Source organism: Ranitomeya imitator, chromosome 2 (assembly GCF_032444005.1).
Source record: "Ranitomeya imitator isolate aRanImi1 chromosome 2, aRanImi1.pri, whole genome shotgun sequence".
NCBI lineage: Eukaryota > Metazoa > Chordata > Amphibia > Anura > Dendrobatidae > Ranitomeya > Ranitomeya imitator.
Window position 1 is genome coordinate 849,439,993 of NC_091283.1, and position 13,956 is coordinate 849,453,948.

General features: G+C 45.5%; 1 protein-coding gene across 1 annotated transcript in view; it reads left to right on the forward strand.

The window, feature by feature from the left end:
• The first annotated feature begins 224 nt into the window (after positions 1-224).
• Positions 225-13,956, forward strand: part of LOC138667843 (pancreatic triacylglycerol lipase-like) — a 44,742-nt gene continuing 31,010 nt past the window's right edge. Inside the window, exons 1-5 of the mRNA XM_069755929.1 lie at positions 225-282; positions 5,267-5,421; positions 5,517-5,642; positions 6,061-6,195; positions 10,168-10,276. Of these exons, the coding sequence (XP_069612030.1) occupies positions 237-282; positions 5,267-5,421; positions 5,517-5,642; positions 6,061-6,195; positions 10,168-10,276 (571 nt within the window). The 5' untranslated portion in view covers positions 225-236. The remainder of the gene's footprint in view (positions 283-5,266; positions 5,422-5,516; positions 5,643-6,060; positions 6,196-10,167; positions 10,277-13,956) is intronic.

Consider the following 13,956-nt stretch of genomic DNA (forward strand, 5'->3'; position numbering starts at 1 on the left):
ATGTTTCCACAACAACAGATGTATTAATAGAAATAAGGAAAATATTAATTAGCTGCGCTTTAATGATTACTTAGGCAGCCAGATGTATACCTCCAGGTCTATATATACGCTGGGAATGTGCAGCAGATTGTGGCTCTGCAGGTGTAAAGGTGAGTGATACATTGTATCTATAGCCTGCACTGCCCTGACTCACTGCCAGAGGGCGCTCTAACACCTTCTATAGTCTCTCTCTACAGATGCTTCTCCTTTGGATCATCAGTATCTTCTTCAGCACCGTGAAAGGTAAAAAGCCCAAAAAGAGTAAATCTGCTCATTTCCAGCACATCGTCCTCATAAAATGACTGCGCAGTGTGTACGTGACAATCACACTGGTGCTCTGCTCCCTACAAGGGGGCGAGAAATATCGTTCAATCACAAATCTGCCAAGTTCTAGTTTATATTTTCCCTAATTTTGTTCTTTTCCAATTTCCTCAATTCTAAATTTCATATATTTTACACGAATCAACGTGAATTTTATTAATCATTAAGAAACATTGCAACAGACTGTAAACTTTACCGTAATCACATGCACCAGCAGAATAGTGAGTGCAGCTCTGAAGTATAATACAGGATGTAACTCAGGATCAGTAATGTATGTACACAGTGACTGCACCAGCAGAATAGTGAGTGCAGCTCTGGAGTATAGTACAGGAGGTAACTCAGGATCAGTAATGTAATGTATGTACACAGTGACTGCACCAGCAGAAAAGTGAGTGCAGCTCTGGGGTATAATACAGGATGTAATTCAGGATCAGTAATGTAATGTATGTACACAGTGACTGCACCAGCAGAATAGTGAGTGCAGCTCTGGAGTATAGTACAGGAGGTAACTCAGGATCAGTAATGTAATGTATGTACACAGTGACTGCACCAGCAGAATAGTGAGTGCAGCTCTGGAGTATAATACAAGAGGTAACTCAGGATCAGTAATGTAATGTATGTACACAGTGACTGCACCAGCAGAATAGTGAGTGCAGCTCTGGGGTATAATAGAGGAGGTAACTCAGGATCAGTAATGTAATATATGTACACAGTGACTGCACCAGCAGAATAGTGAGTGCAGCTCTGAAGTATAATACAGGAGGTAACTCAGGATCAGTAATGTAATGTATGTACACAGTGACTGCACCAGCAGAATAGTGAGTGCAGCTCTGGGGTATAATACAGGATGTAACTCAGGATCAGTAATGTAATGTATGTACACAGTGACTGCACCAGCAGAATAGTGAGTGCAGCTCTGGAGTATAATACAGGAGGTAACTCAGGATCAGTAATGTAATGTATGTACACAGTGACTGCACCAGCAGAATAGTGAGCGCAGCTCTGGAGTATAATACAGGATGTAACTCAGGATCAGTAATGTAATATATGTACACAGTGACTGCACCAGCAGAATAGTGAGTGCAACTCTGGAGGATAATACAGGATGTAACTCAGGATCAGTAATGTAATGTATGTACACAGTGACTGCACCAGCAGAATAGTGAGTGCAGCTCTGAAGTATAATACAGGAGGTTACTCAGGATCAGTAATGTAATGTATGTACACAGTGACTGCACCAGCAGAATAGTGAGTGCAGCTCTGGAGTATAATACAGGATGTAACTCAGGATCAGTAATGTAATGTATGTATACAGTGACTGCACCAGCAGAATAGTGACTGCAGCTCTGGGGTATAATACAGTCATGGACAAAAATTTTGAGAATGAGACAAATATTAATTTTTCCAAAGTCTACTGCTTCATTTTTTCTAATGGCAATTTGCATATACTCCTGAATGTCAGAGTGATCAGCTTAACAGCAATTACTGTACTTGCAAAGTCAATATTTGCCCAGAAAATGAACTTTAACCCCCAAAACGCATTTCAACATCATTACAGTCCTGCCTTAAAAGGAGCAGCTAACATCGTTTTAGTGATTGATCCATTAACACAGGTGTGGGTGTTGATGAGGACAGGGCTGGTGATCAATCAGTCATGATTAAGTAAGAATGACATCACTGGACACTTTAAAAGGAGGCTGGTGCTTGGAATCATTGTTTCTCTTCAGTTAACCATGGTTATCTCTAAAGAAACACGTGCAGCCATCATTGCACTGCACAAAAATGGCCTAACAGGGAAGAGTATCGCAGCTACAAAGATTGCACCTCAGTCAACAATCTATCGCATCATCAAGAACTTCAAGGAGAGAGCTTCCATTGTTGTCAAAAAGGCTCCAGGGCACCCAAGAAAGACCAGCAAGCGCCAGGACCGTATCTTAAAACTGTTTCAGCTGCGGGATCGGACTACCAGCAGTGCCGAGCTTGCTCAGGAATGGCAGCAGGCTGGTGTGAGGGCTTCTGCACGCACTGTGAGGCGAGACTCTTTGAGCAAGGCCTGGTTTCAAGGAGGGCAGCAAAGAAGCCACTTCTCTCCAGAAAAAACATCAGGGACCGACTGATATTCTGCAAAAGGTACAGGGAGTGGACTGCTGAGGACTGGGGCAAAGTCATTTTCTCTGATGAATCCCCTTTTCGATTGTTTGGGACATCTGGAAAACAGCTTATTCGGAGAAGAGAAGGTGAGCGCTCCCACCAGTCTTGTCTCATGCCAACTGTAAAGCATCCTGAAACCATTCATGTGTGGGGTTGCTTCTCAGCCAAGGGAATCGGCCTAAAAACACAGCCATGAATAAAGAATGGTACCAGAATGTCCTCCAAGAGCAACTTCTCCCAACCGTCCAAGAGCAGTTTGGCGCCCAACAATGCCTTTTCCAGCATGATGGAGCACCTTGCCATAAAGCAAAGGTGATAACGAAATGGCTCATGGAACAAAACATAGAGATTTTGGGTCCATGGCCTGGAAACTCCCCAGATCTTAATCCCATTGAGAACTTGTGGTCAATCATCAAGAGACGGGTGGACAAACAAAAACCAACAAATTCTGGCAAAATGCAAGCATTGATTATGCAAGAATGGACGGCTATCAGTCAGGATTTGGTCCAGAAGTTGATTGAGAGCATGCCAGGGAGAATTGCAGAGGTCTTGAAGAAGAAGGGTCAACACTGCAAATATTGACTTGCTGCATTAACTCATTCTAACTGTCAATATAACCGATTGGTTCTCATAATATGATTGCAATTATATTTCTGTATGTGATATAAACATCAGACAAACACTAATAAAAACCAGAGGGCAGCAGATCATGTGAAAATAGAATTTTGGTGTCATTCTCAAAATTTTTGGCCATGACTGTACAGGATGTAACTCAGGATCAGTAATGTAATGCATGTACACAGTGACTGCACCAGCAGAATAGTGAGTGCAGCTCTGGAGTATAATACAGGAGGTAACTCAGGATCAGTAATATAATGTATGTACACAGTGACTGTACCAGAAGAATAGTGAGTGCAGCTCTGGGGTATAATACAGGATGTAACTCAGGATCAGTAATGTAATGTATGTACACAGTGACTGTACCAGAAGAATAGTGAGTGCAGCTCTGGGGTATAATACAGGATGTAAGTCAGGATCAGCAATGTAATGTATGTACACAGTGACTGCACCAGCAGAATAGTGAGCGCAGCTCTGGGGTATAATACAGGATGTAACTCAGGATCAGCAATGTAATGTATGTACACAGTGACTGCACCAGCAGAATAGTGAGCGCAGCTCTGGGGTATAATACAGGATGTAACTCAGGATCAGTAATGTAATGTATGTACACAGTGACTGCACCAGCAGAATAGTGAGTGCAGCTCTGGAGTATAATACAGGAGGTAACTCAGGATCAGTAATGTAATGTATGTACACAGTGACTGCACCAGCAGAATAGTGAGCGCAGCTCTGGAGTATAATACAGGATGTAACTCAGGATCAGTAATGTAATATATGTACACAGTGACTGCACCAGCAGAATAGTGAGTGCAACTCTGGAGGATAATACAGGATGTAACTCAGGATCAGTAATGTAATGTATGTACACAGTGACTGCACCAGCAGAACAGTGAGTGCAGCTCTGAGGTATAATACAAGAGGTAACTCAGGATCAGTAATGTAAAGTATGTACACAGTGACTGCACCAGCAGAATAGTGAGTGCAGCTCTGGGGTATAATACAGGATGTAACTCAGGATCAGTAATGTCATATGTACACAGTCACTGCACCAGCAGAATAGTGAGTGCAGCTCTGGAGGATAATACAGGATGTAACTCAGGATCAGTAATGTAATGTATGTACACAGTGACTGCACCAGCAGAACAGTGAGTACAGCTCTGGGGTATAATACAGGAGGTAACTCAGGATCAGCAATGTAATGTATGTACACAGTGACTGCACCAGCAGAATAGTGAGTGCAGCTCTGGGGTATAATACAGGATGTAACTCAGGATCAGTAATCTAATGTATGTACACAGTGACTGCACCAGCAGAATAGTGAGTGCAGCTCTGGGGTATAATACAGGAGGTAACTCAGGATCATTAATGTATGTACACAGTGACTGCACCAGCAGAATAGTGAGTGCAGCTCTGGGGTATAATACAGGATGTAACTCAGGGTCAGTAATGTAATGTATGTACACAGTGACTGCACCAGCAGAATAGTGAGTGCAGCTCTGGAGTATAATACAGGATGTAACTCAGGATCAGTAATGTAATGTATGTACACAGTGACTGCACCAGCAGAATAGTGAGTGCAGCTCTGGGGTATAATACAGGAGGTAACTCAGGATCATTAATGTATGTACACAGTGACTGCACCAGCAGAATAGTGAGTGCAGCTCTGGAGTATAATACAGGATGTAACTCAGGATCAGTAATGTAATGTATGTACACAGTGACTGCACCAGCAGAATAGTGAGTGCAGCTCTGGAGTATAATACAGGATGTAACTCAGGATCAGTAATGTAATGTATGTACACAGTGACTGCACCAGCAGAATAGTGAGTGCAGCTCTGGAGTATAATACAGGATGTAACTCAGGATCAGTAATGTAATGTATGTACACAGTGACTGCACCAGCAGAATAGTGAGTGCAGCTCTGGAGGATAATACAGGATGTAACTCAGGATCAGTAATGTAATGTATGTACACAGTGACTGCACCAGCAGAATAGTGAGTGCAGCTCTGGGGTATAATACAGGATGTAACTCAGGATCACTAATGTATGTACACAGTGACTGCACCAGCAGAATAGTGAGTGCAGCTCTGGAGGATAATATGTAAAGTACTTATTGTTTTCTTTTTTTTTCAGGTGCTGAGGTCTGTTATAACCGAATCGGCTGCTTTAGTGATGCCAAACCATGGGCCGGCACCGTAGAGAGACCCATCACTAAATTACCATTGTCCCCTGAAAAAATTAACACTCGTTTCCTTCTGTACACCAAGAGTAATCAGAACAGCTACCAGGCAAGGCTCTTGTTATACCACATGCAGAGTTCTGGCTGCCATTGTCTAGCAGGCAATGATCTGTGCACCGACCCGACTGTGTGCTCTTCTTTCAGGTGATCAGCGCCACCAATCCCTCCTCAATCTCATCCTCAAACTTCCGTACTTCCAAGAAAACTCGATTTGTGATTCATGGCTTCATTGACAGCGGAGAGACCTCCTGGCTGTCTGACATATGCAGGGTACGAGGACTAAGCTTCCACAATAACTGCTCAAATCCCTCTCTGCTCTCAGGTCATATTTTATCCTCCAGTCACCTCCAGAGCTGCACTCACTATTCTGCTGTTACATCGGGTCTTATCCTCCAGTCACCTCCAGAGCTGCGGTCACTATTCTGCTGTTACATCATGTTTTATCCTCCAGTCACCTCCAGAGCTGCAGCTACTACAACCGATGAATTTAGCTTACACCCTATGGGTACAATGGTGCTCAGATCACATTCACTTTGCAGTATTGGAGAGAGTTGTGTAAGAGTAAAGTCGCCAATATTTGGCCGATTATAATGTGCAGTATTTTTGGCTACAATCTGTGGGAAATGCTTTATTTTCCCTGTGTTTCTTCTCTGGATCTTCAGATGACGGATTGTGTTTCTTCCTACAGAAACTGTTCCAGATTGAAGACTCTAACTGCATCTGTGTGGACTGGAGCGGAGGATCGCGCACGCAGTATTCCCAGGCCGCCAACAACATCCGTGTGGTGGGGGCAGAGGTGGCGTATCTCCTGGACATCCTTCAGGTAATGCGTCTTAGTTCCTGGAGCCCGGCGCGTTCAGACGCCAACGTCAGAAGCAATGAGTGTCATCGCCACATAATGTGGGATGTTCTGAGACGTTGTGCCTGTTCCAAATTAAATTCCAAAATTCAAATACGTGCACGTAAGAGCCACGCTGATACACTGAGCATCAAAGCAGATCTCTTTTTATTACATCGTCCGGTCACTCTTTATATAGGTTATTGGTATTCATGCATTGTAACAATATAATTGGCTCATCTTATCGGTAAATATGTGCTGCCATTAGCATACATCTCACTTTAGCATACATCTCAGTTTAGGTTTGTCTCTCACTTAGTTTCCTTTTCTCTCACTTTTCTGTTAGACGAGGACTTCCTGAGACCCCTTATCTGATCACAAACTCCATCTTGCAGGGAATGAGAGTATATATATAGAATATCCACAATAGTCATCTAATATATAAAACTGCGTGTGTGTGTATATATGTATATATCTAATATATAAAGCTGAATGTGTGTGTGTGTATGTATATATGTATATATCTAATATATAAAGCTGAATGTGTGTGTGTGTGTGTGTATGTATGTGTGTATGTCCGGGATTGGCATCTGCACCGTTGCAGCTACAGCCACAAAATTTTGCACAGTCACACATCTGGACACACAGGTATATACTATATACAGGAGGAGATGACTTACAGGTATATACTATATACAGGAGGAGATGACACACAGGTATATACTATATACAGGAGGATATGACACGCAGGTATATACTATATACAGGAGGAGATGACACGCAGGTATATACTATATACAGGGGAGATGACACACAGGTATATACTATATACAGGAGGAGATGACACACAGGTATATACTATATACAGAAGAGATGACATACAGGTAAATACTATATACAGGAGGAGATGACACACAGGTATATACTATATACAGAAGAGATGACATACAGGTATATACTATATACAGGAGCAGATGACACACAGGTATATACTATATACAGGAGCAGATGACACACAGGTATATACTATATACAGGAGGAGATGACACACAGGTATATACGATATACAGAAGAGATGACACACAGGTACATACTATATACAGAAGAGATGACATACAGGTATATACTATATACAGGAGCAGATGACACACAGGTATATACTATATACAGGAGCAGATGACACACAGGTATATACTATATACAGGAGGAGATGACACACAGGTATATACTATATACAGGAGGAGATGACACACAGGTATATACTATATACAGGAGATGACACACAGGTATATACTATATACAGGAGGAGATGACACACAGGTATATACTATATACAGGGGAGATGACACACAGGTATATACTATATACAGGAGGAGATGACACACAGGTATATACTATATACAGAAGAGATGACATACAGGTAAATACTATATACAGGAGGAGATGACACACAGGTATATACTATATACAGAAGAGATGACACACAGGTATATACTATATACAGAAGAGATGACACACAGGTATATACTATATACAGGAGCAGATGACACACAGGTATATACTATATACAGGAGCAGATGACACACAGGTATATACTATATACAGGAGGAGATGACACACAGGTATATACTATATACAGGGGAGATGACACACAGGTATATACTATATACAGGAGGAGAAGACACACAGGTATATACTATATACAGAAGAGATGACATACAGGTAAATACTATATACAGGAGGAGATGACACACAGGTATATACTATATACAGAAGAGATGACACACAGGTATATACTATATACAGAAGAGATGACATACAGGTATATACTATATACAGGAGCAGATGACACACAGGTATATACTATATACAGGAGCAGATGACACACAGGTATATACTATATACAGGAGGAGATGACACACAGGTATATACGATATACAGAAGAGATGACACACAGGTATATACTATATACAGAAGAGATGACATACAGGTATATACTATATACAGGAGCAGATGACACACAGGTATATACTATATACAGGAGCAGATGACACACAGGTATATACTATATACAGGAGGAGATGACACACAGGTATATACTATATACAGAAGAGATGACATACAGGTAAATACTATATACAGGAGGAGATGACACACAGGTATATACTATATACAGGAGGAGATGACAGCAGGTCCATGTCACTTCTACAGCAGTGCCCGTCCATGTGACATCTACACCAGTGGCCGTCCATGTCATATGTACAGCAGTGCCCGTCCATGTCACATCTACAGCAGTGCCCGTCCATGCCACATCTACAGCAGTGCCCGTCCATGTCACCTCTACAGCAGTGCCCGTCCATGTCACATCTACAGCAGTGCCCGTCCATGTCACCTCTACAGCAGTGCCCGTCCATGTCACCTCTACAGCAGTGGCCGTCCATGTCATATGTACAGCAGTGCCCGTCCATGTGACATCTACAGCAGTGCCCGTCCATGTCACCTCTACAGCAGTGCCCGTCCATGTCACCTCTACAGCAGTGCCCGTCCATGTCACCTCTACAGCAGTGCCCGTCCATGTCACTTCTACAGCAGTGCCTGTCCATGTCACCTCTACAGCAGTGCCCGTCCATGTGACATCTACACCAGTGGCCGTTCATGTCATATGTACAGCAGTGCCCGTCCATGTGACATCTACAGCAGTGCCCGTCCATGTCACCTCTACAGCAGTGCCCGTCCATGTCACCTCTACAGCAGTGCCCGTCCATGTCACATCTACAACAGTGCCCGTCCATGTCACTTCTACAGCAGTGCCCGTCCATGTCACCTCTACACCAATGGCCGTCCATGTCATATGTACAGCAGTGCCCGTCCATGTGACATCTACAGCAGTGCCCGTCCATGTCACATCTACAGCAGTGCCCGTCCATGTCACCTCTACAGCAGTGCCCGCCCATGTCACATCTACAGCAGTGCCCGTCCATGTCACCTCTACAGCAGTGCCCATCCATGTCACCTCTACAGCAGTGCCCATCCATGTCACCTCTACAGCAGTGCCCGTCCATGTTACATCTACAGCAGTGCTCGTCCATGTCACCTCTACAGCAGTGCCCGTCCATGTCACATCTACAGCAGTGCCCGTCCATGTGATATCTACAACAGTGCCCGTCCATGTCACATCTACAGCAGTGCCCGTCCATGTCACCTCTACAGCAGTGCCCGTCCATGTCACATCTATAGCAGTGCTCGTCCATGTCATATGTACAGCAGTGCCCATCCATGTCATATGTACACCAGTGGCCGTCCATGTGATATCTATAGCAGTGCCCGTCCATGTCACATCTACAGCAGTGCCCGTCCATGTGACATGTACAGCAGTGCCCGTCCATGTCACCTCTACAGCAGTGCCCATCCATGTCACATCTACAACAGTGCCCGTCCATGTCACTTCTACAGCAGTGCCCGTCCATGTCACCTCTACACCAATGGCCGTCCATGTCATATGTACAGCAGTGCCCGTCCATGTGACATCTACAGCAGTGCCCGTCCATGTCACATCTACAGCAGTGCCTGTCCATGTCACATCTACAGCAGTGCCCGTCCATGTCACATCTACAGCAGTGCCTGTCCATGTCACCTCTACAGCAGTGCCCGTCCATGTGACATCTACAGCAGTGCCCGTCCATGTGACATCTACAGCAGTGCCCGTCCATGTGACATCTACAGCAGTGCCCGTCCATGTGACATGTACAGCAGTGCCCGTCCATGTCACCTCTACAGCAGTGCCCGTCCATGTCACCTCTACAGCAGTGCCCGTCCATGTCATATGTATAGCAGTGCCATCTATGGTGCTTCTATAATGATGCCACCTACCGTGACCTTCACTCCAGCCGCATGGTGAACAATTTGTTTCCCCATTCTTCACTTATAGACGGTTTCTCCATTTCCCTCATTTTGTAGAGTAACTTTGGCTATTCTCCTGCCAACGTCCACCTGATCGGGCACAGCCTGGGCGCACACACTGCTGGAGAGGCAGGAAAGAGGAAGAGGGGCATCAGCAGAATTTCAGGTCAGTGAGGAGATATGTGTTCTGGTAGATCGGCTCACTCGGCTGCACACGGAGGTAGACACAGGTACTCTCTGGGGTGGAGATAAAGTTGACAACCTCCCACCTACTCTATGGTTGTCCACAAAACCCAGCCCTTAAAATGGCTGATTAACCCCTCAACACATATTGTGCTGGAGGAAACTTCTGGGCTTCAAGTCACTGAAGCTAATACTCTTAGTAAAACGTATGTCCCCTCCAGCACTTTGCCAGTGAGTTTGTCACATATCCCCCATGTGCCCAAAGCTGGGAGTTTTGGCATCTTCACTCTCTAAGCAGGGAAGTCAGGATAGGGCATCTGCGTTACCTGGAAGTCCTGGAGCACCAGAAACCTTCTAGTCACCCAGGCATTCTTCCCATTCCTTCACCTGATCCATCTCAGTGCAGCATGGTCTGACGCTATCCTGAGCTTCCGGCCTAACAGGTAGTACCTCAGGGTGTCAACCGCCCACTTGTTGGCCAAGCACTCTTTTTCTACGATCGCATAGTTCTTTTCCTAGAACGAGAGTTTCCTACTCCGGAATAGGACTGGATGCTCATCCATATCTACCACGTGGGACAACACAGCTCCCAACCTGATTTCGGAGGTGACCAAGACTGGCTGTTTGTATAGGGCAAGCTTCAACTCCTGGAATGGCATCTCCGCTTCTCCGTGGAACACTCGGCCATTGACGTCTTTGTGCCCTTAAGAAGATCAGTCAGAGGGATGGCTATCATGGCGAAATTTGGGATAAATCGCTGATAGTATCCTACAATTCCCACAAAAGCTCAAACTTGCTCCTTGGAGACCGTTTGCAGCTAATTTTGGATTGCCTCCACCTTATTTACTTGCAGCTTTATGTTGCCCCTTCCGATGATGTAGCCCGAGTATTTTGCCTCTTCCTAACCTAAGGCACACTTCTTTGGGTTTATGGAAAACCCTGCCTTCTTCAGTGCATCCAGTACCGCATAGACCTTCTGCAGGTGGCTTCCCTAATCCGGGCTGAAGATCACAATGTCGTCCAGATAAGCTGCAGCGTACTTTTTTTGAGAGGCTTTCTGGAAGGTGGCTGGGGCTCCCTGCTGATCAAATGGCATCCTGGTCTATTGAAATCACCCATCAGGTGTAGAGAAGGCTGTTTTTTCCTTGGCACTTGGGAACAGCGCTGACCCCAGCGTCTGAATGAGCTCATCGACCTGGGGCATCGGATATGAGTCAAACTTTGACACCTCATTTAGCTTCCTGTATTCGTTACAGAAACTTCACTCTCTCTGGCTTTGGCATAAGGACAATGGAACTGGACCAGCTCTTTGACCTAGATGATGCCCAGGCTCCACATTCTCCTCACCTCCTTGGAGATCACTTTATGGCGGGCTTTGGGAATCCGATACGGCTTTTGCTTCACCTTCACATGTACTTCCATCTGGATTCCATGCTCCACGACCAGCACACAACCTGGCAATTATGAAAACAGGTCTCGGTTCCTCTGAAGCAGCTCTCGGCACTGTTGTTTCTGGGACAGTGACAGTCTTTCTTCCACTGTGACATTGTCGACCCTGGCTTGAGGGTTAGCTCCCAGGCCCGTAGCTTCCACCGGTTCCACCATGGTTTGAGCAGGTTAATGGGGTACACCTGGTACACCTTTCTTCTCAGTGATTGGTGGACCTTGTAGTTGATGTCACTCAACTTTTCGACCACCTCGTATGGCCCTTGACACTTGGCCAGGAACTTACTTTCCACAGTGGGAATTAACACCTGTGGGACTTCCCTGATAGAGAACAACAGGAATGGCAATAGGAAATCCCAGGCTCTACCATCCTTCTCCATGACCTTCTTAAGCATGGGTTATAAGGTCTTGTGAACCTCTCCATCTGGTCGTCAGCCTGCAGATGGCACACCTACATCCGGATTTGTGTAATCTGGATAGCCTTACATAATTTTTTTTATCACTTTGGACGTAAACAGAGTTCCTTGATCCATCATAATCTCCTTTGGCAGGCCTGTCTGGGAGAAAATATGGACTAACTCTTGGGCTATGCTCCTGGCGGAGGAGTTTCTTAGGGGTACCGCCTCCAGGTACCGTGCTGCATAGTCCATCACTATTAGGATGTATTGGTGCCCCCCGGCGAACTTAACTAGGGGCCCTACACGGTCCATGACAATCCAGTCAAATGGGACCTCTATAATGGGCAACATCATTAGGGGACTTCAGAAGTGGGATACGGGAACTGTTAACTGACAAGTAGGACAGGTCCGGCAGTAGTTAATCTTTCTGACACCCAGGCCAGTAGAACCTCTGAACACCCAAGACATGAGAATGGACCGGGTCTAGTACCCTACGCCTAAAAGGACCTGGTACTAACAACTTCTCTAACACTTCCTCTTTCAGCTTAGTGACCCGATATAGCAGCTCCTCATTTAAAATAAAATGTGGGAACCTGGTGTCAGCCCCCGGCTCTTTGGCAACCTCATTTATCACAGTCATGTTGTCAAATGCCCCTTTTTAGAGTAAGATTCCGCATTTAAGTAGTCCCAAAATTTCTTCCAGAGACCTCCAGTTCAGGGGGTCTTCACTGGTCACAGTCTTGTCCTCATCACCAGGCAGGACACACAAGAGGAACTCATCCACCTCCGATTGCGATGGGGTTTCATCATGGTTCAACTGGCTCCTGTCAGTCACTTGGTATCCCTGCCTACCTTCCGCCATAAGTCCCAGAACAGTTTAAAGTCCTGCCCTATTATCACCGGGTGCAGCAGGACCTTAATCACCCCAACCTCTTGCGACTCAGCCCCACAGTTCACTTTTATGGACACTCAGGCAATGGGATAGTCCTTAGTGTCCCCGTGAATACAGCGGACGCCCACATGTATTCTGGGAATCAACTCCCCGAGTCCAAGAGTCCTGACACCAGTACCCCATTTATTGTTACGGGACGTGTCTGCGGACCCTCACCTGGCTGATAGTCCACACTGCAGGAGGGATAGGCATAGTACGAGCAGAGCCTCCCAAGGCTACTGTCCATTTTTTCATAGGACACTGGCCGGCTATATAACCAGGACCATGACATCTCCAGCAGAGCAACTCTTTACCCACAGCCTTTGGCAACCGCTCTGCAACCCCTTGTGACCTCTGACTGCCCCCAGTGCTGCTGGTGCTGCGGTTGTTGGAGCAGATGCTGGTGCTGCTGAATCTGTTGCATAAGCAGGTGACTTGTCTCTTGCTGGGCTTTCACAAAGTGCGTAGTCAGGTCCTCCATGATGTCTGACATCGCTTCCTGGGGAAATTGCCCGCACTCCTAGCATTACCTCATCAGCTCACTCGGCTGCACACAGAGGTACAGTAGACACAGGTGCAATGTCTCTTTATATCTTCTGTTGGCTTATTATGCATATTGCATAAACCAGCCTGGAGTGAAAAATAAACACAACCTTTGGGCAAAACAAGAAACACAAAGCAAAATGGTATACAGCCTCTGCATCTACTGGGATCCACCCACTCAAGGAAAAACTGAACCATGGTATAGTTATTATCTTGTCATGACACAAAGCACTGGAGTTCCTCTCTCCAGCCCTACTGACCTTTGAACACCTCTGTGGGCCGACTATTAAAGCCTCAGACCACACCCTGGGGTGGAGATAAGGCGGACAACCTCCCACCCGCTTT